The sequence below is a fragment of the Atractosteus spatula genome (assembly GCF_055471065.1).
Source record: "Atractosteus spatula isolate fAtrSpa1 chromosome 10 unlocalized genomic scaffold, fAtrSpa1.hap1 SUPER_10_unloc_1, whole genome shotgun sequence".
NCBI lineage: Eukaryota > Metazoa > Chordata > Actinopteri > Semionotiformes > Lepisosteidae > Atractosteus > Atractosteus spatula.
Genome location: NW_028296612.1, coordinates 4,447,492 through 4,475,413, shown reverse-complemented (window position 1 = coordinate 4,475,413; position 27,922 = coordinate 4,447,492). Strand labels below are relative to the sequence as shown.

The 27,922-nt window shown below is 46.8% G+C and overlaps 2 protein-coding genes across 2 annotated transcripts; one reads left to right on the top strand and one right to left on the bottom strand.

The window, feature by feature from the left end:
- Positions 1–486: 486 nt before the first annotated feature.
- On the bottom strand, positions 487–13,544 carry LOC148813540 (CD276 antigen-like). The gene is made up of 8 exons (XM_088908110.1): positions 13,333–13,544; positions 12,311–12,370; positions 9,805–10,125; positions 7,116–7,367; positions 4,258–4,578; positions 3,455–3,721; positions 2,539–2,790; positions 487–1,242 (listed from the first exon to the last, which is right to left on the bottom strand). The coding sequence occupies exons 2-8, from the start codon at positions 12,354–12,356 to the stop codon at positions 1,124–1,126; spliced, it is 1,578 nt and encodes a 525-aa protein (XP_088764236.1). The 5' UTR covers positions 12,357–12,370; positions 13,333–13,544; the 3' UTR covers positions 487–1,123.
- Positions 13,545–14,193: 649 nt separating this feature from the next.
- Positions 14,194–27,019, top strand: LOC148813539 (uncharacterized). Its single transcript, XM_088908046.1, has 6 exons — positions 14,194–14,266; positions 18,409–18,774; positions 19,761–25,001; positions 25,095–25,231; positions 25,340–25,487; positions 25,978–27,019. The coding sequence occupies exons 1-3, from the start codon at positions 14,194–14,196 to the stop codon at positions 19,931–19,933; spliced, it is 612 nt and encodes a 203-aa protein (XP_088764172.1). The 3' UTR covers positions 19,934–25,001; positions 25,095–25,231; positions 25,340–25,487; positions 25,978–27,019.
- The last annotated feature ends 903 nt before the right edge of the window (positions 27,020–27,922 follow it).

The window sequence follows — 27,922 nt, the reverse complement described above, 5'->3', positions numbered from 1 at the left end:
ACAACGAGAGTCTCCTGCTCAGCTGAGACCTGAAGACTCTTAACCAGGGTCTGACCTCGCCGTGGGCCATGAAGTAGCCGGGTTTTCAACAGACGGGTGTGTTTGGGTCGCTGAAGTTGAACCTCGGAGGCGGCTGACCGGCGTGAGCACTGAGTATCCGGACTCTCGCTGACCGAACACCACCGAGAACACTGACCAGCCCTCTCTAGAGCAACACCGACACGTTTGTTTAAAAAAAATTAAAAAATGTACTAAAATATTTTAGTACATGTTTCAGGGGTGTAACTGGGCGTGATGCTCATTATAGAATTACGTTTTTTTAATTAATAGGAATGAATTCTAATAAGTGTTCGCTGTCCATTGAAGACCTTTGTTTCCACTTAAGACCTCCGTGATTTAATTAGGAGCTTATTTAGTTAATACAGCTTTTTCCATTGACTAAAAACACTTGTTAAATAATAATAATAATAATAATAATAACAATAATAATAATAATAAACTTTATTTTATAAAGCACCTTTAAAGGAGGCTTCTCAAATCGCTTTACAGAATGACAACAGCAACAACAACAATTAAAAATAAACAATACAAAATACACAAGGTAAACATGATGAGTATACACAGAGGAGACTGTGGATGTTGGTACTAAATACAGTAGGAGCAGAGGAGTAAGGAATGGAACCAGTTCAGTAAAGGCTCTTCTGAAGAAGAGGGTTTGGAGTCTGGATTTGAAGGAGTTTAGAGAAGGTGACTCTCTGATATCCTTGGGAAGAGAGTTCCAGAGCTTGGGGGGCATAACAGGAGAAGTCCTGTAACCCCCCAGGGTGTAGACGGGCTTGGGGGGACAGTAAGGAAGGCAGAATTTGAAGAGCGGAGCTTGCGAGGTGGGGAGCAGGGTGATAATAGTTCAGACAGGTACTGAGGTGCCAAGCCATGCAGAGCCTTATAGGTGAGCATGAGAATTTTAAAGTCCACACGGAATTTGACAGGAAGCCAGTGCAGGGACTCCAGGACAGGAGTAATGTGATCACTTGCACTAGATCTGGACAGGATTCTGGCTGCTGAATTTTGAACAGACTGCAGTTTAATGGACATGTCATTATGTACAGAAATATTGGAGGTTTTATTGTGTGCACTTAATTTTCCCTTTACACTTCCATATCCCACATGTAATCAGCAATGCCAGGACAAAGGATAGACAAATTATCACTCCTGTAATAGTCAGTCTTCTGTGGTCAGACCCTGCAGGGAAACACAGCAACACCTGGTGAACATCTAGATCACAGTCAGTCTGTTCTCCATCACTTCCTGAAGGACACACTCTCACATCACATCAACCTGGAGAACATCTAGATCACAGTCAGTCTGTTCTCCATCACTTCCTGAAGGACACACTCTCACATCACATCAACCTGGAGAACATCTAGATCACAGTCAGTCTGTTCTCCACCACTTCCTGAAGGACACACTCTCACATCCCATCAACCTGGAGAACATCTACTGTAGATCACAATCAGTCTGTTCTCCATCACTTCCTGAAGGACACACTCTCACATCACACCAGCCTGGATCACATCTAGATCACCGTCAGTCTGTTCTCCATGACTGGAGCTCCTATTGTAACAGACTGTTCTACTGGACTGGGACTGGAGCCCCTATTGTAACAGACTGTTCTACTGCACTGGGACTGGAGCTCCTATTGTAACAGACTGTTCTACTGGACTGGGACTGGAGCTCCTATTATAACAGGACTTTATAGAACTTTTGCTTAAATTCAAGAATCGGAGTCTTAGGACAGACACTGAGAAACAGCTTCGTCTGTCTTCCTTCCTTTATTGCAAGAAAGAAACCTTCAGCTTGATTGACCACTGTTGTGTGATGGACTGAGAAAAGGGTCTAACAGGCAGTAGGCAAGCTGTAGCTCACTGACGCCTGGTCAACATGAGTGCATCTCATAATTCAAATGAATTTTTGTACTTCACACCTGAGGAACACGAGTTATATCCCATTTTTCTTGTAAGAAAACATAAAGTTAAGAAGCTACACATCTTTCTGGAAACTGGTTTAAGAGTTAATAATAGAGATGTAAACGTTTTGTAAGTTTATTTAGAAGTGGCAACATACTGTAAATCTTGTCACCCACTGTCTTCTGTTCAAGGATATTATCACAATATGGATATTTGTCATGTATTTAGGTTCAACAGTAAGAGGGACAGTTGATTCTGAATCAAAAGGGACAGTTGATTCTGGACACACAGACACTTTAGAGATTTAGAGATTTTGTACTGGAGTCTGTGAGAGTCTTCTGGCAGTAATATTTCTTGGTGAGAAATAATTTCTCCTCCTCTGGACTATATTCAGCATGTCTGTCTGTCACGCCTAAAACCTTCAGTCAACCTCAAACCTGAGAGAAAAAGTTCTACTCTCAGTTATGGACAAGATCTTGACTTTATTCAACTCTGTCAACTCTTGAGTTGTAATTGAAGAATTCAAATCTGAGGAACAAGAGAAATGAGAGTGTAGGAGAGATCTCTTCACCTGTGACAGTGACAGTGATGACACTGATGGTCCTGTTGGTTCTCCTGTCTCTCACAGTGTAGCTGCCCTGATCAGCCTGCGTGACTCTGTGTATTATCAGAGAGCTGTTCTGCACTGAGACATGATCTTGTTGGGTGTCTGAGCTCTTTGAATAAACCACAGTGTTGTTAAACAGCACCTCAACCTCATCGTCATCGAACACAGGGACTGAGAGATCTCCTCCAGACGTCACAGTGCGGGTCTCGTTTTGAGCTGTGAGGAAGACAGAGTCAACATGAATTTCATCTCACTTTATAGAACTGAAGAGATAAGAGGGGTCTCTTGGGAGAACAGGTTGGATATAGAGGAAGCATCTGGCATAGAGACAAGCTGCCACAGTGACAGGAGACACACAAGTGTGGATCTCTGAGGTCAGTGATGCTGTGATTCCACCAGCAGTACAGTAACAGGTACCTTCATAAACCCAGCTGCTAGACCACATGAGCTACACAAGCCCCATACCTTTCTCCTGTACGTTACAGTGAAAAATAATTCTTTGGTTTTACATATTAAGACATATCTGACCTTCACCTTGTTCTAACCAAGTCCTAACAGCAGACCAGTCTAACCTCATGTGACAAGTAACACACATTTTATTCTGTCACTATTCTAAGTGCACCCTTATTGTTCCGTATCGGTTAAAAAGGATATCATATATCACAAAGGATATTCTATTATATTTAACATTTTTCTGTCTCTAATCACCTAGATTCACCACTCAACCTCAAAGATTTCACCTGATATAACATTTCTGCTCTTTATCATTAATATTAATGCTTGTCTTCGTTATATATTCTCTGTTCAGCTCTTGAGTTGTAATTGAAGAATTCACATCTGAGGAACAAGAGAAATGAGAGTGTTGGAGAGATCTCTTCACCTGTGACAGTGACAGTGATGACACTGATAGTCCTGTTCTTTTTCTTGTCTCTCACAGTGTAGCTGCCCTGATCAGCCTGTGTGAGGGTGTGGATGACCAGGTATCCATCCTGTACTGAGATATGTTGTTGGGTGTCTGAGCTCTTTGGATAAACCACAGTGTTGTGAAACAGCACCTCCACCTCATCATCATCATCATCATCATCATCATTAAACACAGGGACTGAGAGATCTCCTCCAGGCTTCACAGTGCGGGTCTCTGTACGAGCTGAGGGAGACACAGAAAGTCACATCACCCTTTGTAGGACTCAGTGAATTACAGACTCTACAACAGGAGTAGTGTAGTTCATACCTGAAGAGAGAAGAGGGGTCACTCTCCACTGGACATTGTTCTCAAACACAGAATAGCACCTCTCACTCCTGGGCCTACAGGATTTAAAACCTGACCACTTAAACATGCAGGACTATTTCTGGCTGTGCAGGGAACAAGACTGATCACAGAGAACAGCTGAAGCACGAGCTACAATCTGAAGATAGACAGCACAAACACTGAAACCACCTGCGGTCGTTAGTACTTCGTTTATACTGGTTTGTCCCAGTTTATACAGAGTCTATCCCAGCAAACAATAAGCACCAGTCCATCACTTTGAAAAATATTGACACACCTATGAAGTTTTATGACATACTAGTTAAAATATTTTTTGAGAATATGCGGTTGTTTGCTAATGTTCCCTTTTTAAGGCTAAACCAGCAACTCTTGTGGTTACAGTACGACTGTTAAGGAGAAAAACTAGAATGTGTTACCTGTCACAGTGAGTCTTACATCATTGAGAAACTGCAGGTGATCATGGTTCCCTCTATAATAACACTCGTAGACGTCTTCATCTGAGAGCTTTGTGTGGTGGAGGGTGAGAGAGAAGTTCCCCTGTCTGATCTTCTCTCTGGACACCTCAGTCCTGTTCTTATAGTCAGGGTCAGGATACTGTTTCCCACTGATGACATCAAGCACTGATCTGTCTGGAGTCTGCCAACTGATTCTGAGCTGCTCCTCAGGGATTCCAGTAGCCCTGGTCCCATCACAGGGCAGAGTGACCGAGTCGCCCAGAGGCACCGATAGTGGGAGCGCTGAGGAGACAGAGACACAATGGAGAAAGACCAAAACTCTGCCAGACAACTAGACACACATTGGAGAGAGAGACACAGCAATACAACTAGACACCCTCTCACAGACACACACTGGAGAGACGGACACAGCAACACAACTAGACACCCCCTCACAGACACACACTGGAGAGAGACACAACAACACAACTAGACACAGTTTTTTATTTTCATTTCAAGATGCTTTATTGGCATGACAAATGAATTTAAGTGTTGCCAAAGCAAAACAAATACAGTTAACATAAGATCCACAGACATTTACAGTACAGACACATCATGGAGCATTATTGGGAGACAGGCTCACTGTTCATCAGGCTGGGACAGGAGGTCACATACTGTATTATTATTATTGAGAGACAGGCTCACTGTCTGTTCCTCAGGCTGGGACAGGAGATCACACACTGTATTATTATTATTGAGAGACAGGCTCACTGTCTGTTCCTCAGGCTGGGACAGGAGATCACACACTGTATTATTATTATTAAGAGACAGGCTCACTGTCTGTTCCTCAGGCTGGGACAGGAGATCACACACTGTATTATTATTATTGAGAGACAGGCTCACTGTCTGTTCCTCAGGCTGGGACAGGAGATCACACGCTGTATTATTATTATTGAGAGACAGGCTCACTGTCTGTTCTCAGGCTGGGACAGGAGATCACATACTGGGCTGCCAGTTCAACTGAGTTCCCTCCTCCCTCTGCCAGTAAGATTGGGAGTTGTGATTCTAGCAGGTGTGGTAATTCTGGGATTAGATTTGTAAATTTAGGGAGGAATGTTTCTCTAATCCCAGAATATCTGTTACAGTGCAGTAGGAAGTGCACCTCTGTCTCTATTTCTCCCCGCTGGCAGTGGGAGCACAGCCTGTCCTCTCTGGGCTGCCAGGTCTGCCTGTGTCCAGGCTGTGGTCACTGAGCCTGTCCTCTCTCGGCAGCCAGGTCTGCCTGTGTCCAGTGTCTCTGTCCAGGCTGTGGTCACTGAGCCTGTCCTCTCTGGGCAGCCAGGTCTGCCTGTGTCCAGGCTGTGGTCACTGAGCCTGTCCTCTCTGGGCAGCCAGGTCTGCCTGTGTCCAGTGTCTCTGTCCAGGCTGTGGTCACTGAGCCTGTACTCTCTGGACAGCCAGGTCTGCCTGTGTCCAGTGTCTCTGTCCAGGCTGTGGTCACTGAGCCTGTACTCTCTGGACAGCCAGGTCTGCCTGTGTCCAGTGTCTCTGTCCAGGCTGTGGTCACTGAGCCTGTACTTCGTCAGGGTCTGTGTCTCTTTGCTGTTATTTAGCTTGGTTAGATATTTGGCTAGTGTGTATTGTCTGTTTAGGGTTCTGTAGCATTCCAGTTTATGTTGTGTCTGTGTGTGTGTGTCCCAGTGTGTGAGATATTGCTGTTTGATCTGTGCTGTGATGTGGTTGGGTCTGAGTTGTGGTGCTCTCACAGTGCTGTCCTGAGGCTGCTGTTGTGTTGTGTATTGTGCTGTGATGTGGTTGAGTCTGGGTTGTGGTGCTCTAGCAGTGCTGTCCTGAGGCTGGCTGGTGTCGGTGTGGCTCAGGTCAGTGAGCCTCAGGACCAGCTGGCTCAGAGGGCTCTTTGTTGGGCTCTGCTCTTGGCTCAGCAGAGCTTTGTGGTGGTAGGAATTCTGGTCGCTGTTTCTCAGGCATGAGCGATATTCGATTGCTCTTTTCTGCATGCTGTTCAGTAATAAGTGGTGGTCTAATTCTCAGTTTTTCTCTGCACATGGAGGATGTTTCTACAGATCTCCATGTGCAGAGTTTCTGTGGGGTGTTTGTCCCATTGAGTGTACTCCTGGTCTGTAAGGGGACCCCACACTTCACTGCCGTATAGGGCAATGGGTTGGATTACACTTTAAAATATTTGGAGCCAGATTCTTGTTGGTGGGTTGATGTTGAAGAGCCTCCTTCTTATTGCGTAGAAAGCCCTGAGTGCCTTCTCCCTCAGTGCCTTCACTGCCAGGTCAAAACTCCCGGAAGAGCTGATAGTCAGAGACCAAGATATATTGAAGCAGACATTGAGCTACACATGTTATAAAATGTGAAGTGGAACTTGTTTCCTTGAGATATGGCTTTCTACACAGGTACACAACTAGATACAGCAACACAACACCCACATAGACACACAATGGAGAGAGAGACAACAACACAAGTAGACACACCCTAATATTCGCACACTGGAGAGACAGACACAGCAACACAACTAGACAGCAAAAGGGTTTGATTCTGGACACAAACACTACAGATTTTGGTTTGAAATCTATGAGAGTCTTTAGTCAGTATTATTTCTGTTGATAGTTTTTCATTTCTCCTTCTCTGGACTATATTCAACATTTCACCACTCAACCTCAAAGATTTCACCTGATATAACATTTCTGCTCTTTATCATTAATATTAATGCTTGACTTCGTTATATATTCTCTGTTCAGCTCTTGAGTTGTAATTGAAGAATTCAAATCTGAGGAACAAGAGAAATGAGAGTGTAGGAGAGATCTCTTCACCTGTGACAGTGACAGTGATGACACTGATAGTCCTGTTGGTTCTCCTGTCTCTCACAGTGTAGATGCCCTGATCCGCATGTGTGACTCTGTGTATTATCAGAGAGCTGTTCTGCACTGAGACATGATCATTTTGGTTTTTTGAGCTCCTTGGATAAACCACAGTGTTGTGAAACAGCACCTCCACCTCATCGTCATCAAACACAGTGACTGAGAGATCTCCTCCAGACGTCACAGTGCGGGTCTCTGTACGAGCTGAGGGAGACACAGAAAGTCACATCACCCTATGTAGGACTCGGTGAATTACAGACTCTACAACAGGAGTAGTGTAGTTCACACCTGAGGAGAGAAGAGGGGTCACTGTTCACACCTGAGGAGAGAAGAGGGGTCACTGTTCACACCTGAGGAGAGAAGAGGGGTCACTCTCCACTGGACATTGTTCTCAAACACAGAATAGCACCTCTCACTCCTGGGCCTACAGGATTTAAAACCTGACCACTTAAACCTGCAGGACTATTTCTGGCTGTGCAGGGAACAAGACTGATCACAGAGAACAGCTGAAGCACGAGCTACAATCTGAAGATAGACAGCACAAACACTGAAACCACCTGCGGTCGTTAGATAGATAGATACTTTATTGAACCCGTGAGGGAAATTGCAGTGCAACAGCAGCTTAACACACACAACACAGCCACAGTGTAACGAATTATATAATAATAGTACAATACATACAATACAATACAAGAGTTACTCACAGTCCGGACGCACAAGAACAAACTAGAACAGAACAGTACACAGAAAATCGTATCACACTCATATCACACATACTTCGTTTATACTGGTTTGTCCCATTGAAAGTAGCGTGCGTGCCAGTTTCATTAACTAGACACAGTGCTTTATTTTTGTTAATCGCATGACTAAATACCAAGAAGATGACCAGTAGTAACAGTGAGAGATTCTACACTGCAAATAATCAACATTTGAATAGCTGTGTTTTCTGTGCACTTGGGTGGAGAGTAAAACTAAATCTGTCTCCAGTATCTTACTGTAGCCAAAAGAGTTATCATACAAGCTTTAAAAAGCAAACATTAGGAAACAATTGCATTTTTTAAAAAAAGGCTTTAACTAGCATGTCATAACACTTGGTAGCCGTCATTATTTTTTAAAACTGAGTTTCTTGTTGCATCCTTTTGAAATTAATAGGTACGTTTAAAGAATGTTAGTTCTACCTAGTCTTTCAAGCCACATATTAAAAAAGGTTAAAATGAGCAACTTCAACCTTTAAAAGACTATAGTTGTACTATGTATGTTATGCAAAGCAAATACAGAAACATGGAAAAGTACCATAAAATTCGATTATATATTTTGTTAAATCGCTATGTATTTGGAAGGCCCACTGTAAGCAGTTAATAATACATCCATACAACAGCAGTGGAAACACTATTGTATCACTAATACAGACATCAGTAATATTTGAAAATGTTTGTTTGTGTTAACTAAAGAAATGTTGAGGAAAATATCCTCCACACTGTATTTGAATTGGAAAGTTTTTGCAATTAAAGATCCACCCATCCATTTTCTGATCACTTTACCCAGTTCAGGGTCGTTGGGGTGCCAGAGTCTTTCCCAGCAAGCACTGGGCACTAGTTCACCACCACTTTTAAAAATGTTGACACACCTATGAAGTTTTATGACATGCAAGTTGAATTCTTTCTTGAGAATATGCGGTTGTTTGCTAATGTTCCCTTTTTAAGACGCTGGAGACATTTAATTGTACTACTTTTGTGCACAAACTAGCACAAACAAAACACTAACAAATATGGAAGTTTCACTGCTTGTGTTGTCTGTAGGGACAACTTCACAGAGCTAAGCAGACAGCATGAGAGACAGAGCGACAGACAAAAAGAGGCACTCAGCTCTTGTGAGCTACAGTTAGAGGGCAAAAAGCCTTTTCTTCTCTCTCAGGCTCCCAGCTACAGCATACAGATACCTCAGTAGCCATTCAGGAAGTGATAGAGGACAAAGTCAGAGGCTCTCATGTGTGCTGGGCTTCGGTTATACAGTACAAACTTGATTTAGCACTGTACAGCTGTCACGATCGTCATCCTCCTCTAGAGGGCGCTCCCACCTTGTATTATTTGTCATTGCCCGCACCTGTCCCCTGTTTCACCTCTTCTTATTGAAGCCCGGCGTCTCTGGTGTTCAGGGCTCAGCTTCGGAAGACTGTTCCTGGATTCCTTTTCCCCCCCTTGTTCGTTTGGATGGATCTCCTGGTACCTGGACCCCGGACTGCGCCTGATTTGCCCCTATTGGACTTCCTCCTGGAATAGTTCGCTCTCGTTTCCCCCCCGAGCACCGGATCACTGTCTACGCCGTCCCCTGTTTGTCATCCCGTCCATTCCTCAGCGTGTCTTCCCCGCTGTCCTCCTCCAGCCACCTCAGGATTATACCATCACGCATGGGGTCTTTACTCTGCACTACAGGGGAGTCAGGACCGGCTCCCATGACAACAGTGCTGTTAAGATTACTGTAACAGTTTTAAGATGTTTTAACAAGGTGCAGTATTCAATTGGTTCATCTTTGTTTGCAGTTTATTGTTGTGATTTCATCAGGGTCATGATAGATTAACAGGGCGCTGTGAATATTAGCAATAAGATGCTTATTATTGAAATGAAAAACTAGAATGTGTTACCTGTCACAGTGAGTCTTACGTCATGGAGAAACTGCAGGTGATCATGGTTCCCTCTGTAATAACACTCGTAGTAGTCTCCATCTGAGAGCTTTGTGTGGTGGAGGGTGAGAGAGAAGTTCCCCTGTCTGATCTTCTCTCTGGACACCTCAGTCCTGTTCTTATAGTCAGGGCCAGGATACTGTTTCCCACTGATGACATCAAGCACTAATCTGTGAGGAGTCTGCCAACGGATTCTGAGCTGCTCCTCAGGGATTCCAGTAGCCCTGGTCCCATCACAGGGCAGAGTGACCGAGTCACCCAGACGCACCCATAGTGGGAGCGCTGAGGAGACAGAGACACAATACAGCATTATACACACATACACACCCTCACAGACGCACACTGGAGAGAGACTGAGACACAGCAACACAACTAGACACCCCCTCACAGACACACAGCAACACAACTAGACACCCCCTCACAGACACACACTGGAGAGAGAGACACAGCAACACACCTAGACACCCCCTCACAGACACACACTGGAGAGAGACACAGACAGGCACTGGAGAGAGAGACACAGCAACACAACTAGACACCCCCTCACAGACACACACTGGAGAGAGAGACACAGCAACACAACTAGACACCCCCTCACAGACACACACTGGAGAGAGAGAGACACAGCAACACAACTAGACACCCCCTCACAGACACACACTGGAGAGAGAGAGACACAGCAACACAACTAGACACCCCCTGACAGACACACACTGGAGAGAGAGACACACAGCAACACACCTAGACACCCCCTCACAGACACACACTGGAGAGAGAGAGACACAGCAACACAACTAGACACCCCCTCACAGACACACACTGGAGAGAGAGAGACACAGCAACACAACTAGACACCCCCTCACAGACACACACTGGAGAGAGAGACACAGCAACACAACTAGACACCCCCTCACAGACACACACTGGAGAGAGAGAGACACACAGCAACACACCTAGACACCCCCTCACAGACACACACTGGAGAGAGAGACACAGCAACACACCTAGACACCCCCTCACAGACACACACTGGAGAGAGAGAGACACAGCAACACACCTAGACACCCCCTCACAGACACACACTGGAGAGAGAGACACACCTAGACACCCCCTCACAGACACACACTGGAGAGAGAGAGACACAGCAACACAACCAGACACCCCCTCACAGAGACGCACTGGAGAGAGAGAGACACAGCAACACACCTAGACACCCCCTCACAGACACCCACTGGAGAGAGAGACACACAGCAACACAACTAGACACCCACTGCCAGACACACTGGGAAGAGAGAGACAGCAACACAACCAGACACCCCCTCACAGAGACGCACTGGAGAGAGAGACACACAGCAACACAACTAGACACCCCCTCACAGAGACACACTGGAGAGAGAGACACAGCAACACAACTAGACACCCCCTCACAGACACACACTGGAGAGAGAGAGACACAGCAACACAACTAGACACCCCCTCACAGACACACACTGGAGAGAGAGACACAGCAACACAACTAGACACCCCCTCACAGACACACACTGGAGAGAGAGAGACACACAGCAACACACCTAGACACCCCCTCACAGACACACACTGGAGAGAGAGACACAGCAACACACCTAGACACCCCCTCACAGACACACACTGGAGAGAGAGAGACACAGCAACACACCTAGACACCCCCTCACAGACACACACTGGAGAGAGAGACACACCTAGACACCCCCTCACAGACACACACTGGAGAGAGAGAGACACAGCAACACAACCAGACACCCCCTCACAGAGACGCACTGGAGAGAGAGAGACACAGCAACACACCTAGACACCCCCTCACAGACACACACTGGAGAGAGAGACACACAGCAACACACCTAGACACCCCCTGACAGACACACACTGGAGAGAGAGAGACACAGCAACACAACTAGACACCCCCTCACAGACACACACTGGAGAGAGAGACACAGCAACACACCTAGACACCCCCTCACAGACACACACTGGAGAGAGAGAGACACAGCAACACGACTAGACACCCCCTCACAGACACACACTGGAGAGAGAGACACAGCAACACACCTAGACACCCCCTCACAGACACACACTGGAGAGAGACACAGTAACACACCTAGACACCCCCTCACAGACACACACTGGAGAGAGAGAGACACAGCAACACACCTAGACACCCCCTGACAGACACCCACTGGAGAGAGAGACACAGCAACACACCTAGACACCCCCTGACAGACACCCACTGGAGAGAGAGACACAGCAACACACCTAGACACCCCCTCACAGACACACACTGGAGAGAGACACACACCTTCACACACACAGACACACACACACTGGAGACCCTTACAGACGTGTCAGAGTCACCCAGTCCAGCAGCAGGTGCTCTCGTTGACTCAGACTGGACTTGAGGCCTGAGCTCTCAGCTCTGTGTGACTCTACTTACCCCCAGGACAGCAGGAGACACAGAGCAGAGTCAACACCCTCCACATCGTCCAGCCAGCCCCTAGAACACAGAGCTGTTTTAGAGTTCAGTGCTTATATACTTCAATACTGCACAGTCAACCCTTGAGCACATCATTTGTCTATTTCAGGGGTTTCGGTCTGACACATGTTCTGACTCCTCTTAGTGTTTTTATATGCACTCTCACTTCTGTTAAAGTTTGATACATAATTATATCCATCTGGAAATGTGAAGAGATTTGATACAAATATTGAAAATCCTGAAAGGTTATTTAATGTCAGCATAATCATGCACAGCAGTGAACTAAAAATGAGAACTGGAAGTGACAAGAAAATACATTTAATTAAGGACTAAAGAAGGAGAGGCAGATCATTGCACAGAGGGGTGGTGGGGTGGGGAACAAGCTGCCCAGCCCTGTGGTTGAAGCCGATACCCTGGCTTCTCTCCAGACACAGCTGGGTGAGCTCCTCCAGTCAGGACAGGAGGCTCTTCTGTACACAGAGGGGGGTGGGGGTGGGGAACAAGCTGCCCAGCCCTGTGGTTGAAGCCGATACCCTGGCTTCTCTCCAGACACAGCTGGGTGAGCTCCTCCAGTCAGGACAGGAGGCTCTTCTGTACACAGAGGGGGGTGGGGGTGGGGAACAAGCTGCCCAGCCCTGTGGTTGAAGCCGATACCCTGGCTTCTCTCCAGACACAGCTGGGTGAGCTCCTCCAGTCAGGACAGGAGGCTCTTCTGTACACAGATGTTTGTCACAGGGCGATTCCCCGTTACGCTCCATAAAAAAACTTATACTATGTTCATATTAAAATGGCGTCGGAGAAGAAAACAAGGAAGTCAAAATGAAACTAAAACTGTTAAAATACACCTTTTACCCCAAAAGAAGAGAGCTCTGTAAAGATGGATATATAACAAAATCTTATAGAGATATTTAAATTAATATAAATATAAACGTAATATTTCATTCCCGTGAAGATAGACGAGCCCAAGAAATGAAATCTCTTACCTTCTGCGTAGCGTTTCAAAGTATTCAGAACTGTACATGCATGTAACTTCTTAGGCTTCGTATTTTTAAGCAGATAGTGACATTTTGCTATTTGTTTCGGTAAATAGTATGTCTCGTTATTACTTGAAAGTCTCTATATTGACCTTTATAGGAACATTTTTTTCTCGAGGAAGTTTCAATATCTTATCTCTCGCTGTCAGAGGAAGAGTCCGGCAGGTGCGGAAGTTGGGATATTGAAACTGCCCTTCAGGGGGCGTTGATCGGCGTGTTCAGCAAGGGACAATAACGCAGTGTCAATAATCACACAACCTTAATCATCCCCGAGCTGGTCGTGATTTTTGTGGGATTGTGCGAGGTCCTTGTGCTATATATATATATAAATAAAGTCTTTTTAAATTAATTCTCAGAGTTGAGTGAAGGGCACTTCTCCAAAACTCGCAGCCCACGCAACCGCAAGTTAATTATTACTTCATAATGAATATTCAATCATAACCAATCGAAAGAGATATACGTTTCATTTTGTGTTACTAATTACTATAAAGCAATCGATTATCACAAGGAGCCAAACAGCCCGTGTTTTCGTTATACGGAAAGTATAACCCGCATCAGAAACTACATTGCATTCCGAAGTCAATTACTTTTAATGCAACAGTGAGGACCTGTTCTTTTTATCGCACTGTGTGCTGACGAATTGAACAGCACTGAGCGCAGAGAGCTGTCCGGGTGTGAGACGAGACCACTTGTCGCTTGGTCACCGGAAACCCGCCTGTAGCCCCTCGCCAATAACAGCCCGACACAGCTGTATAAAGTGGGGAGTTAGAAACTTCCAGTTCTGCTGCACACACGACACAGCGCCGTGACATGGAGACTCGGACACGGACACGGACTCGGACACGGACACGGACTCGGACTCGGACTCGACTGCTCTTACTCTGTGAGTAGCTCGCTCTGTGTCTGCTTCTGAATTTGTACGTCCGAGCGGGTCAGGGCGTATTTTATTTAATTTTTTTACATTTTTCTTTTATTGTAGCTGCTCTCTTATAACTACATAATTAATCAAGGCTAATCAAATTAAAACAGTCCAGTGGGCAAAGTACTTGTCTTTGAAACGGCCATCTTTTCTAATTTGTGATATTTTAGTTTCTTTCGCTTTTTGAATTCAGCGTCGACTCTCTTCCAGGTTATCAACTGTAAAGCTAAACACAGTTGTATTTATGAAGATGAACAAACGATTGTTCTTTAAGCATTTATATATATTTGAGGTCCCGTTTATCCGTTTTAAGCTTTGCAATAATGCGGACAATAAACCAGACAAGAATTATTTGTTTTCACTATAATCGTCAGATGTTTTTCCATCTTGATAACCGGATTTTATGGTAAATAACGTTAATTGTTCGAATATTTTTGAGCTAAGCGTGAAACCCAGAGCAAGTGAAATCCAGGTTGTTTATGGGCCTGACCTCACAATAATGCAAAAACACAATAACAGACAACCCTGGACAGGACACCAGTCCATCACAGGACACACTCACACACCCTGGACAGGACACCAGTCCATCACAGGACACACACACACTCACACACCCTGGACAGGACACCAGTCCATCACAGGACACACACACACTCACACACCCTGGACAGGACACCAGTCCATCACAGGACACAAGCAACAAGGGGTGGGGGTGGGGATCAAGCTGCCCAGCCCTGTGGTTGAAGCCGATACCCTGGCTTCTCTCCAGACATGTCTTTAGAGATGAAGAAATTGGGTTCTTTTTTCAGTTTCGAAAGTGGAAACACAAAGCTTAATTAAAGTTGAGGGAAACGGGAACAGACCGGGAGCAGCAGTTTCCACTGACCCTCACGGGTTTGTCAAATCCTAATTCGCAAGAAAATCGAATAAAACGTGGTAAATAGAAAATCTCTTTCTATTCACTCCGCTTCGTACCCCGGTTTTTAACTGGGGGGTCCCTTTAAAGATTTATGTCAAAGAGGGGGTGTTAGGTACTGGGACTCGGAGATACACTTATTGTTTTTTTTCTTTATACAGTCACCGAGCAGAAAAACAACCCTCTTTCATCTGTCATACAAATAAAACACCCAACCTTTCACAAAATGACTTTTTTTTCTCTTTATTTGCGAATTAAACAGCATTACATACGTATACAGTAAAAAGTTCAGGTGGGTCGACAGGCCGAAACGTTGCGTTTTCTCTCTTCTCTTTTCAGCAGGGGATAAACCTCTCACTTGTTCCTGTACAATAAAAGGTGTTCGAAAGCAAGAGATTGTGCTGTTGCTTTTATGTACAGGCTGTAGTGTCGTTTGTGAAAACCGTGCAGTAATGTGCAAGCGTTAAGAGAATTAAAATTGCGATAAAACGTAGTTTATAACGCGATGTCCGGTGGTTCCGATAACTGATGTTCTCCGAAGCGAATTCTGCCTTCTGAGCCGACAGTACCGAGCGAGGTGTTTGCGAAAATAACCGAATCCCGGTTTGTCCTTATCGGCGAATCAACGGGTTATACAGTATATCGGTAGGGATGGCTAACGTGTTTAATGAGCCCGATCGCAGTTGATTTATGTGATACAGACCCACGCTGACGTGGGAGTGGGGCTCTGAACGCCGCCTTGGTGAAACGCTCCTCTGAGGACCCCGCACGTCCTTGTCTCTGTGAAAACTAAAAATCTATTTGCAGTCCGAGAATTTTAAACAAACCGGTTTTCTGAATGGTGTGTCTTTCATTAAGCCCCTTATTCCCAATCGTGGAAAATCTGTAGGTGGGAGACTCGCGGGCATGTGTTTGGGATGCTGGAGAAGAACATGCAAACTCCTCACAGACAAGCGTCTCAGCCCCGGAATCGAACCCGAGACTCAACAGGCGTGCAGATGCCTTAGCTGTAGTCAATGTGGACAGATGCATAAGATTGTTGTCCTTAAAGGACCCAATGAAATTTAATTAATATAACTTTTTTTTGTACAAGGTGAAAGAGCACCAATGATAAGCTGTTGTTTTTCTTTCAACGTTCATGTTAAAATACTTATTTACAAAAGCAGCAAAAAAGTGGATTTAGGCTTATTTAAGATTGATGTCAGCACAGGTTTTCAGAGTTGTTTTTTTCTGGTGAGAATATGTAGCTCACTGACCCCTATGACCACCCAGAGCTGGTTCCTCTACAGACTGAGGTGTATTAAGAACGTGTGTGACTGTAGCTGGTGTCAGCAAACTCTGAAAACCACAGAGCCCAGTTCTGTGTTTTAAACCTGCGCAGAGCACAGAGCTGGGGAGAGGTGTGAGGACATCAGAGGTGACAGAGACCTCATCTCCCCCCCCCCCCCCCAGTGTTTCCACTGACAGTGAGACTGCAGGACCTGTGTGTTTGATCTGAGAGGAGAGCAGAGAGGGTGTGGGGGTGTGTGAGTGACCGATTCTTCTCCGTGTGCAAAATACATGAGATCACAACTTTTTAGAGGAGCTCGGCTCTGGACCTGCAGGACACAGTACTGACCGACACTGACTGACCACAGAGGAGCTCGGCTCTGGACCTGCAGGGACACGGTACTGACCGATACTGACTGACCACAGAGGAGCTCGGCTCTGGACCTGCAGGACACAGTACTGACCAATACTCACTGACCACAGAGGAGCTCGGCTCTGGACCTGCAGGGACACGGTACTGACCGATACTGACTGACCACAGAGGAGCTGGGCTCTTGCCATTTGCTTTTTGTTACTGATTTAACTGGTTGGGCTGAAGACTTTCAGTTTCAGTTCAGCTGAGCTGTCCAGTCAAGCCAGTGTGTGATAGTCCAGGTCTTGGGGTACCCTGTCTCCTCGTTTTTTTAATTAAGAGGAGTAAGATTTAGATTAATTAATTAAGATGAGTCAGATTATTTGATAAGGAAATCATCTTGAAAACAGGAGACAGTGATGTTCCAGGATTATTAAAAGACTTTTAATAATCCTTTTAATTTACCTTCATAGTGAAGACCTGCAATACCAGGGTTCAGCACAACAGACCTTAAAATATAATCAGTCTTGGACAGCTCTGAGTCACTTGCATGCAGAGCATAATCGTACAAAACACTGCCATCTGCCAACCACAGTGAGAAAGCCCTGATTATCAGTACAGAGATCTTTAAACCACAACCCAGATAATCCCCATTTTACATTGTTGTTTTATAAGTATGTACATGCACTGCTTCACCTTGGGTATAACATTTTTTCCTTTTAAATACTGGACCGGTGATGAGTTTGTTCTGTGGTTCACCAATTATAGTTTAGATCCATTATACATATAAAGGTCCATATTATGTAAAGTTTAAAGTGGGGGTCATCAGACACTGTGACAATTGGTCACATACAGGTGATGATGTCACAATGCATGAAGGCTGAGACTAGCAGGACACAGGGGCTTGGGAAATGTCCACCCTTGAGGTGGTGTACTGTGACCTCAGAGGAGGCCCCACAGATTATTGGTCGGCACAAACCACATGCTTGGCTCCTGACCAATGAGTGCACAGTCCAGCCCCAAGTAAAGAGGGGTGAGACCACAGAGCTGTCAGTCCTCACTTCCTGACCAGTGGGACAGTGGTCAAGATGTATGGGCTCCAGTTCCTGATCTGTGAGCACAGTCACTGCTCATCTGATTAGGGACACAGATAGGCTGTGATCTCCCACTGTTTTACTGCCTTTCACTTGTCACATAAAACCTTTGGCCACTACAGGAGTTTGCTCAAGTCTTTCTTTAAGGCGTTTAAACCATTGCTTATCATGCATTAATCTGTGTCTCAAGGTGTAGGTTTTAAGCTCTAGGAGCCGTCCTGTTTCCTAACGGAGACGCTGGACGTGTCCCTCAGGTTCGCTCATACAGGGACACAGTCTGGAAGTCCTGTTCCCTGATGGAGTCCGTGAGATCAGGGTGATCTCTCTCAGGGTGTCCCACCTCTATCCTGACCAGGCACAGCTGGGATTCTGGATCAGCCAGGTAGAGAATGGAGTTTGTTCACTGTGTGTGGTTCAGGGTGATGTGTGGGGTCCTGCGATGTGATTTTCTGTCGTCTTTATATTGTCTCTGCAGGCGCTGCTGTGTGGGCTGTCGTCTCTGGAGGAGCCGAGCTCAGAGAAGTCCGACTCGGGGACACAGTCACCCTGCCCTGTGACCTCAGACTCCGACAAGACTCTACTTGGTTGGTACAGAGATACGAGACCCTGTCTGTCGGGGTTATAGCCAGTAAGAACCAATTTGAGCAGCAGACGGACCCCTTCACCTATGTAAGGAGACCGGACTCTCGCTTCAGCCTGGTGCTGAACTCCTCCACTGACTCTCCTGATCTGAGGATTGAGGGGGTCACAGAGACAGACCAGGGGCTGTACTACTGCACCACCAGAGAGAGAGGAGAGGTACAGATAGGAAAAGGCACCAGGCTGAGGCTCCATGGAGAAGGTGAGAACAGTTTTTTTTTAAAGTAATAATTGTTAAGTATGGCTTCTCTCCAGACACAGCTGGGTGAGCTCCTCCAGTCAGGACAGGAGGCTCTGCTGTACACAGAGGGGGGTGGGGGTGGGGAACAAGCTGCCCAGCCCTGTGGTTGAAGCCGATACCCTGGCTTCTCTCCAGACACAGCTGTGTGAGCTCCTCCAGTCAGGACAGGAGGCTCTTCTATACACAGAGGGGGGCAGGGGTGGGGAACAAGCTGCCCAGCCCTGTGGTTGAAACCGATACCCTGGCTTCTCTCCAGACACAGCTGGGTGAGCTCCTCCAGTCAGGACAGGAGGCTCTGCTGTACACAGAGGGGGGTGGGGGTGGGGAACAGGCTGCCCAGCCCTGTGGTTGAAGCCGATACCCTGGCTTCTCTCCAGACACAGCTGGGTGAGCTCCTCCAGTCAGGACAGGAGGCTCTTCTATACACAGAGGGGGGCAGGGGTGGGGAACAAGCTGCCCAGCCCTGTGGTTGAAGCCGATACCCTGGCTTCTCTCCAGACACAGCTGGGTGAGCTCCTCCAGTCAGGACAGGAGGCTCTGCTGTACACAGAGGGGGGTGGGGGTGGGGAACAGGCTGCCCAGCCCTGTGGTTGAAGCCGATACCCTGGCTTCTCTCCAGACACAGCTGGGTGAGCTCCTCCAGTCAGGACAGGAGGCTCTGCTGTACACAGAGGGGGGTGGGGGTGGGGAACAAGCTGCCCAGCCCTGTGGTTGAAGCCGATACCCTGGCTTCTCTCCAGACACAGCTGGGTGAGCTCCTCCAGTCAGGACAGGAGGCTCTTCCGTACACAGAGGGGGGTGGGGGTGGGGAACAAGCTGCCCAGCCCTGTGGTTGAAGCTGATACCCTGGCTTCTCTCCAGACAGGAGAGTTGTTGTTGTTATTGTTGTTATATGAGCTCACTGCCGGTCATGAAGAACTTCTGTTCTTCCTACTTGTATATTACAGCTAAAGAAGAAGAGCCCACCCCCCACTCGAACCCTGAGCCCTGCCCAGCCGGACACGAGATCCCAGCACAAGTGTCTCTGAGCTTCGCTCTGGTCTTTGCCCTGTTCTCTGCTCTCTTCTTCTCCATGTGTCTTGACTGGATCAGTTACAGAAGAAGAGTGAGAAACAAGTGAGACACACCTGTCCTGTATTTATACAGTCCAGAGACACACCTGTCCTGTATTTATACAGTCTAGAGACGCACGGTCCAGAGACACACCTGTCCTGTATTTATACAGTCTAGAGACGCACGGTCCAGAGTCACACCTGTCCTGTATTTATGCAGTCTAGAGACGCGCGGTCCAGAGTCACACCTGTCCTGTATTTATACAATCTAGAGACACACGGTACAGAGACACACCTGACCTGTATTTATACAGTCTAGAGTCACACCTGTCCTGTATTTATACAGTCTAGAGACGCACGGTCCAGAGTCACACCTGTCCTGTATTTATACAGTCTAGAGACGCGCGGTCCAGAGTCACACCTGTCCTGTATTTATACAGTCTAGAGACGCGCGGTCCAGAGTCACACCTGTCCTGTATTTATACAGTCTAGAGACGCGCGGTCCAGAGTCACACCTGTCCTGTATTTATACAGTCTAGAGACGCGCGGTCCAGAGTCACACCTGTCCTGTATTTATACAGTCTAGAGACGCGCGGTCCAGAGTCACACCTGTCCTGTATTTATACAGTCTAGAGACGCGCGGTCCAGAGACACACCTGTCCTGTATTTATACAGTCTAGAGACGCGCGGTCCAGAGTCACACCTGTCCTGTATTTATACAGTCTAGAGACGCGCGGTACAGAGTCACACCTGTCCTGTATTTATACATTCTAGAGACGCGCGGTACAGAGTCACACCTGTCCTGTATTTATACAGTCTAGAGACGCGCGGTACAGAGTCACACCTGTCCTGTATTTATACAGTCTAGAGGCGCACGGTCCAGGGACACACCTGTCCTGTATTTATACAGTCTAGAGACGCGCGGTACAGAGTCACACCTGTCCTGTATTTATACAGTCTAGAGACGCGCGGTACAGAGTCACACCTGTCCTGTATTTATACAGTCTAGAGACGCGCGGTACAGAGACACACCTGTCCTGTATTTATACAGTCTAGAGACGCGCGGTCCAGAGACACACCTGTCCTGTATTTATACAGCTTTCATTCCCACTCAATGTCACACTCGCTCCTGCCAGAGCACAGAAGAATCACCTGTCGATCACCAGATTGCTGTGACTACGCAGTCTGGTGGGAGATCTGTTCCACCTGTGAGTGATGTATCACCTCAGAGGTCTCACTGGGAGCCTGGGGTTTTCAGATCAGCCTTTGTATCACTGTTCCCTGCTGTGGTTTGCTTTTGGATTTCTGACCCACTCTGAACAGATTGCTTGTGTTCTGTCCTGTGCGTCTCTCAGTTATGAACTTGTTTGTTTCTTGACCGGGTTTCTGGCTTGTGAGCTCTTCACCAGCAGTATGAGCAACGCCGTTACTCTCCCGGCTCAGGAGCGAGTGACCCCCGGCTCTGTGCGCAAACTGAACTGCACCCAGGCTGCGCGCAGATGTTAAGTTTATACAATTAAATGTTAAGTTTATATTACACTCTTATTGGACACACTGTATAGACACACACACACCTGTACAGACTCTTAGTGGACACACTGTACAGACGCACACACACTCCTGTACAAACTCTTACTGGACACACTGTATAGACACACACACACACTCCTGTACAGACTCTTATTGGACACACTGTATAGACACACACACACTCCTGTACAGACTCTTATTGGACACACTGTACAGACACACACTCCTGTACAGACTCTTATTGGACACACTGTATAGACACACACACACACTCCTGTACAGACTCTTATTGGACACACTGTATAGACACACACACACACACTCCTGTACAGACTCTTATTGGACACACTGTATAGACACACACACACACTCCTGTACAGACTCTTATTGGACACACTGTATAGACACACACACACACACTCCTGTACAGACTCTTATTGGACACACTGTATAGACACACACACACTCCTTTACAGACTCTTATTGGACACACTGTATAGAAACACACACACCTGTACAGACTCTTACTGGACACACTGTATCAACACACCAATTTACCAATATTTACTGCTTTATTTCCCCCTGTTGTGCAGCGCTGATCTGCATGTATGTTTGATTTGGAAATCCTGAAGCTCTTTTACGACCCTAAAGCATCTTTTCAATTGAAAGAGTGAATTGGAGAGAGAGAGTTGTGCTATGGTATTGTTATATTAATAAACGGGGTTACCGGAAAGTCAAGTTAGCCAGTACGATTTATTATTATTTTTATTTTTTTAACTTTTTATTAGTAAAATAACAGGAAAAAGAGTACAAACAAGAGCGCATATAACATATCAGTTACATCGTCAGGGGTACATATTACAATGCAAATACACACTATAAAACAGTTTAAACAGAAAATAAAGATAAGGTCCGCTCAGCTTTCATGTTTTTACATTTCGAAATCGTCTGTAAACACGCCTTTGCAGCTACTTCGAACTGTTCAAACACAGGACTCTTCCCAGATCGTTTCACTTTGTGTATACGACAACGTGCCAGTGTAAGTCCATTACAAGAGATACAAGCCAGTATTGTTTTAATGAGAATCACATGCGCTGGCGCCGCCTTAGGTACGTAATCCACATCTGTCCAATCAGGCCCAGGAATATCACCTGGACCCGCCCCCCTTGTTAGCGATTAGGCTTCCTGACGTCATAAAAGAGCGCCGGATGTTGTTCCCTCGTTAGGAATGTAGCAGGTGCGTTTGCTGTTTCGCGGTAGCGGCGAAATTTGTTCTGGCTCTTCGCTGCTGCCCTTTTCTAAGACAGGCGAAGATCATAATCAGAGTCTCATGCTCAACCGATATACCAGGTCACTCGACCTCGCTGTGGGCTTTGAAATGGGCGAGTTTCAGGCGGACGGGCGGCTGACCCGGCGTGAGCGGTGAGTATCCGGACACACGCTGACCGAGCGTCTCTAGAGCAGCACCGACACGTCCGCTTCCAAAAAGCGTCTGAAATAGTTTAGTACACGTTTCAGGGGTGTGACTGTGCGTGCTGCTCATGATAAAACATCCTTTTTTTAAAGTAAGTGTTCTGCACATTGGTGGTGGTGGAGGGGATCCCCGTTACCTGTAAAGCGCTTTGAGTGGAGTGTCCAGAAAAGTTTCCAGTTTCCAGAAAAGCGCTATATAAGTGTAAGCACTTATTATTAATTATAATTATTATTCTCTGTGCGTTGAAGACCTTTGTTTCCAGTTTAGAGCTCCGTGATTTTAATGAGGAGCTTTTCTGACTGACTCCAGACACTGGATTATTTTGTTTAATGCCACTCTCCTGGGACAAGTGAGAAATGTTTTTTCTTTTGGAGGCAAGACATTGATTAGTCGCCTTAATATAGCGGAGATTAGTTCTGTGAGCTGACTTCAACCCTGCAGGCCTGTGTCTGTTCCCCTAGTTAACGACAATAACGTCAATATTTATACTTCTTCGTTACAAACTGAATAAATCTTATCTAATGGCTCAGTTCTGATTAGATAAAGATCACACCCACAGAAAGTGGGAGATGAGATTGTCTAATTTTATGAACTAAAAAAAAGGATATGGAAATATTAAAGATTAGGAGATCCCCTGAAGGAGGCTTCACAGCTGAAACGTTGTGTTTTCTTCTCTTTCAGCAGGGAATAATAATTACTTGTTCCTTTGCAGACTAAGCATGCTGACACAGCTCCCCACCTGAGCTAAGATTAGGGGATGTTTTACTACAACAGTTTATATGAAACGTCTTGGTTTTAAACCATTTCTATTAACATTTACTATGTATTTAAAAAAAACTTTGTGAGAGATGCAAGTGTAAAATTCAGATGTCCCCTTCTGGCCTTTTGAATCACTTATAGCTTGGAGGTCATTGAAGTTTGGTTCAGCACACTCTGCAGTTTCAGGCTGCGAAAGGGAGAAGCCATCTTGTCTGTGCTTGTGAGTATCACTCCCAGCTCTTAGTTACTCGAGGAGAGCTCCGCCAGCCCTGCGCAGGTGCAGTGTGGTTCTCTCAGCCTTGTCCCCGGTGAGTGTGACGCAGGTGTGTCCCCCCAGGTCCGGGGAGCAGAGCTCGTTGGCTTCTCACTGAAACCCCAAAGTGCCCCTTGGGTAAAGTAAGTGGGGTAGTGAGTTATCTGAAATAGGTGCTGAGGGGTTGATGAAGGAGAGGAGCCCGGAGGAGTGAACCCGCCTCAGTCTTGGGAATTGGAGCTGAGATGTTGACCTCCTGCTCTGGTGTTCCGGCTGCGTCTTCCTCCCATCCGGAGCAGTCTAGATCTGGGAGAAGCCAACAGCCAACACTTTATCGATGGTCTTAAAAAATAATAGTAATAACAAAAAAAAGTGCAATCAAAGACTCTGGGAGGAGCCCAGCGCCTGGACCCCCCCCCCGAAGACTTGGGCTGGCCAGGAGCAGGAGGAGCCCAGCGCCTGGTCCCCCCCCCCCCCCGAAGCCTCATGCTGACCAGGAGGAGGAGGAGGAGCCCAGCGCCTGGACCCCCCTGAAGACTCTGGCTGACCAGGAGGAGGAGCCCAGTGCCTGGACCCCCCTGAAGACTCGGGCTGACCAGGAGGAGGAGCCCAGTGCCTGGACCCCCCTGAAGACTCAGGCTGACCAGGATGAGCCCAGGGTTGTCATCAGAACCATGAAACAATGTGAAGAAGTGGGAGAGAGCCTGTGGACAACACGCCTGTGTTTCTCCAGGACGGGTCACCAGAACAGCAGCTCTGGACCGGAGCAGTCGGGACTCGGTGGAGCACAGGCTGCCTTCAGGCCTGTTTATTCGGGCAACACTGTACTCTTTGTCTGTTTCTTAAACCTGAGGCCACTACGGAAGATTGCTCAAAGGATTTTTTTGTAATGAGTATCATGTGTTACTCAGTGGAGTCTCCAGGTGTTGGTTTAAAACTCTGAGCTGTCCTGTTTCTTAATAGAGATGCTGGACGTGTCCCGCAGGTTCGCTCATACAGGGACACAGTCTGGAAGTCCTGATCCCTGATGGAGTCCGTGAGATCAGGGTGATCAGCTGACCGAGAGGCACAGTCCCACCTCTGTCCTGACCAGGCACAGCTGGGGTTCTGGATCAGCCAGGTAGAGAATGGCGTTTGTTCACTGTGTGTGGTTCAGGGTGATGTGTGGGGTCGTGCGATGTGATTTTCTGTCGTCTTTATATTGTCTCTGCAGGCGCTGCTGTGTGGGCTGTGGTCTCTGGAGGAGCCGAGCTCAGAGCAGTCGGACTCGGGGACACAGTCACCCTGCCCTGTGACCTCAGACTCCGAGACAAGACCACCTGCTTGAGAAAGCAGACCCTGTCTGTGGGGGTAATGGCTTATAAAAACCCTATACAGCAGCAGAATGACCCCTCTGACCACAGGAAGGGACTTGACTGGTGCTGCAGGCTGTCTGATCTTCCTACTTGTGTTTTACAGGAAAGGAAGAGCCTACCCCTGACTTGAACCCTGAGCCCTGCCCAGCCTGACAGGAGATCGCAGCACGAGTGAGTCTGATCTTCACCCTGTTCTCTGCTCTCCTTCTGCATGTGTCTCCACTGGCTCGGTCACGGAGCAGGAGAGAGAGGTGAGTGAGACACCTGTCCTGTATGTATACAGTCCAGAGGCACATGGTCTAGAGAACACCTGACCTGTGTTTATACAGTCTAGAGGCACATGGTCTAGAGACGCACCTGACATGTTTATACGGTCTAGAGACACACGGTGCAGGGACACACCTGACCTGTATTTCAAAGAAGAAGGTTGTGAGTTTGGATGTGGAAGTGATGACTGTCTGATACCCTTGAGCTCTGGGGCACAGTGGAAGCAGGTCTTGTCACCGACAGTGTTAATGACGTCTGTCTTGTTTCAGTTTAAGTGAAAGATTTGTCAAATATGCAGTTAGACAGGGCTGAGAACTACTTCAGTGTCCGGTTTATTCTGGACGTAGATTTGAGCTTTGACAGTGTAGAAATGACGATTTTGACCATATGATGTTAATCCTAATATCTGACCAAGTATGAATACGTAAATAAAGCTTTTTGTTATTGTCGTTCATCTCCGATCCTCCTCACAAGCCCACAAGATTCCCTGGAAAACACAGACGGACGTTCAGACCAGATCAGCGGAAGTCTGCAGGAGTCGCTTAATGAAGGGACCGCTTTGTACCAAAACAACTGAAAACCTGACAGAATTAATGAGGACTCCTTTTCTTGGATATTCTCTGTACTTGTTAACCACTAAACCAGACAGTCTCTCCAGTCTGTTTCCTGAATAATTAGTTCATTGGCCTATTTCCCATGCTGGGAATGCACTGGGATGGTAGATCACTAAACCAGTCAGTCTCTTTCCTGAATATTTTTGTGTTGCATAGTGAGTTTACTGCTTAGTCATTGCAATGTTTAGTCACAGCCCAGTTTTTGTCCCGAATATTGACTCTTTTATTCACTGTACTGGTTAGTCACTGGGATTGGTAGTCACAGTACTAAGTAATCCCTAACAGGTATTCACTGTACTGGCCTGTCAGTGTGATTGGTATTTGTTGTAATGGATAATTACTTAATCACTATACTTTGTATTCACTGTGGTTGGTACTGAGTATTCAGTGTAACAGATGAGCACTGTAATGATTATTCTCTGTGACTGATAGGCCCTGTACTGGGTATTCACTGTCACAGATAACTTTCTGTGTTGGAAATTCTCAGTAATGGTTTACAAGATATTCCCTGAAATGGTAAGTCACTACGATTGTTCGTGTCTTTGCTTATTTATTTTATTAAATGGTCACTGTAATGGTTGGACACTAAACCAGTCACTGTCTTTTAGGAATAATTGTCTCTTCACTCTGCTGGGTGTTCACAGAAATAGCTGCACACAAAAACGGTCACTCTGTTTTGTGAATGATTATTGTACTACATAGTCACTGTTCTGGGTATTCACTGGGATGGTGAGGGGAGTGGGGGTAGTGTCACTGGGATTGGTAGTCACTATACTAAGTAATCACTGTAACAGATTTACTGTAGTGGCCTGTCACTGTAATACATAATGATTCATTCACTATACCTTGTGTTCACTGTGGTTTGTACTGAGTGTTCACTGTAATAAATGTCTGCACACAAATAGTCAGTCTATTTCATTAATAATTGTATTATAGTCACTGTGCTGGGTATTCACTGGATTGGTGAGTCACTAAACCAGTGGGTCTCTCTGTGCTCACTGTAATGGTGAGAGGAGTGGGGTACCAGCCAGGTGAGAGCTGGAGGAGTGGGGTACCAGACAGCTGAAGCCAAAGAACATTCCTGTGTGACACTGAACACGCTCAACCGGAATCTGTGGGATCCTGATAGAGGAAAAGTCAAGAGGAAGGACAGACGCCCCAACACCGGAGCTCTCTCCCAGTCGGACACCAGGAGCCCTGACGCCCTCATCCTCCCCCATCGGCTCCATCTCTCCGGTCGTCTCATCTGGACATCGGGCTCCAGGATCTCAGGGAAGGTTCCCTCCTCCCAGCCCGGCTCAGGCCTGAGGAGTCTGGAAGATCTGGGAGAAGCCAACAGGAAGAAACTCCTCCTGGACCTCGACTCGGGGAGGAGCCCAGCGCCTGGAGACCCAAGGGTGTCAAATTAATGAAGGTGGGGGGTGTCACCTGAATGAGGTGAGGAAGGGGAGAGAGAGCCTGTGGACAACACACCTGTGTTTCTCCAGGACGGGTCTCCAGAACAGCAGCTCTGGACCGGAGCAGTCGGGACTCGGTGGAGCACAGGCTGCCTTCAGGCATGTTTATTCCCACCAGACACAGCTCCTGCAGGAGGAACCTGACCCTGCAGGGAGGCTGTGGGACAGGTGGGGAGGGACTGGGAATGTGGGAGCTGCGCCCCGTGTTGGGGAAACAGGATCAGGCAGCCAGGGGTGAAGTGGGGCAACACTGTACCAGGCTGGAGAGGGCACCCCCAGACCTGCAGGTAGAGGACAAGAGGATGTTCTTGACTGGTCAGTACAGGAGGGGCCAGGGTACCCCATCAG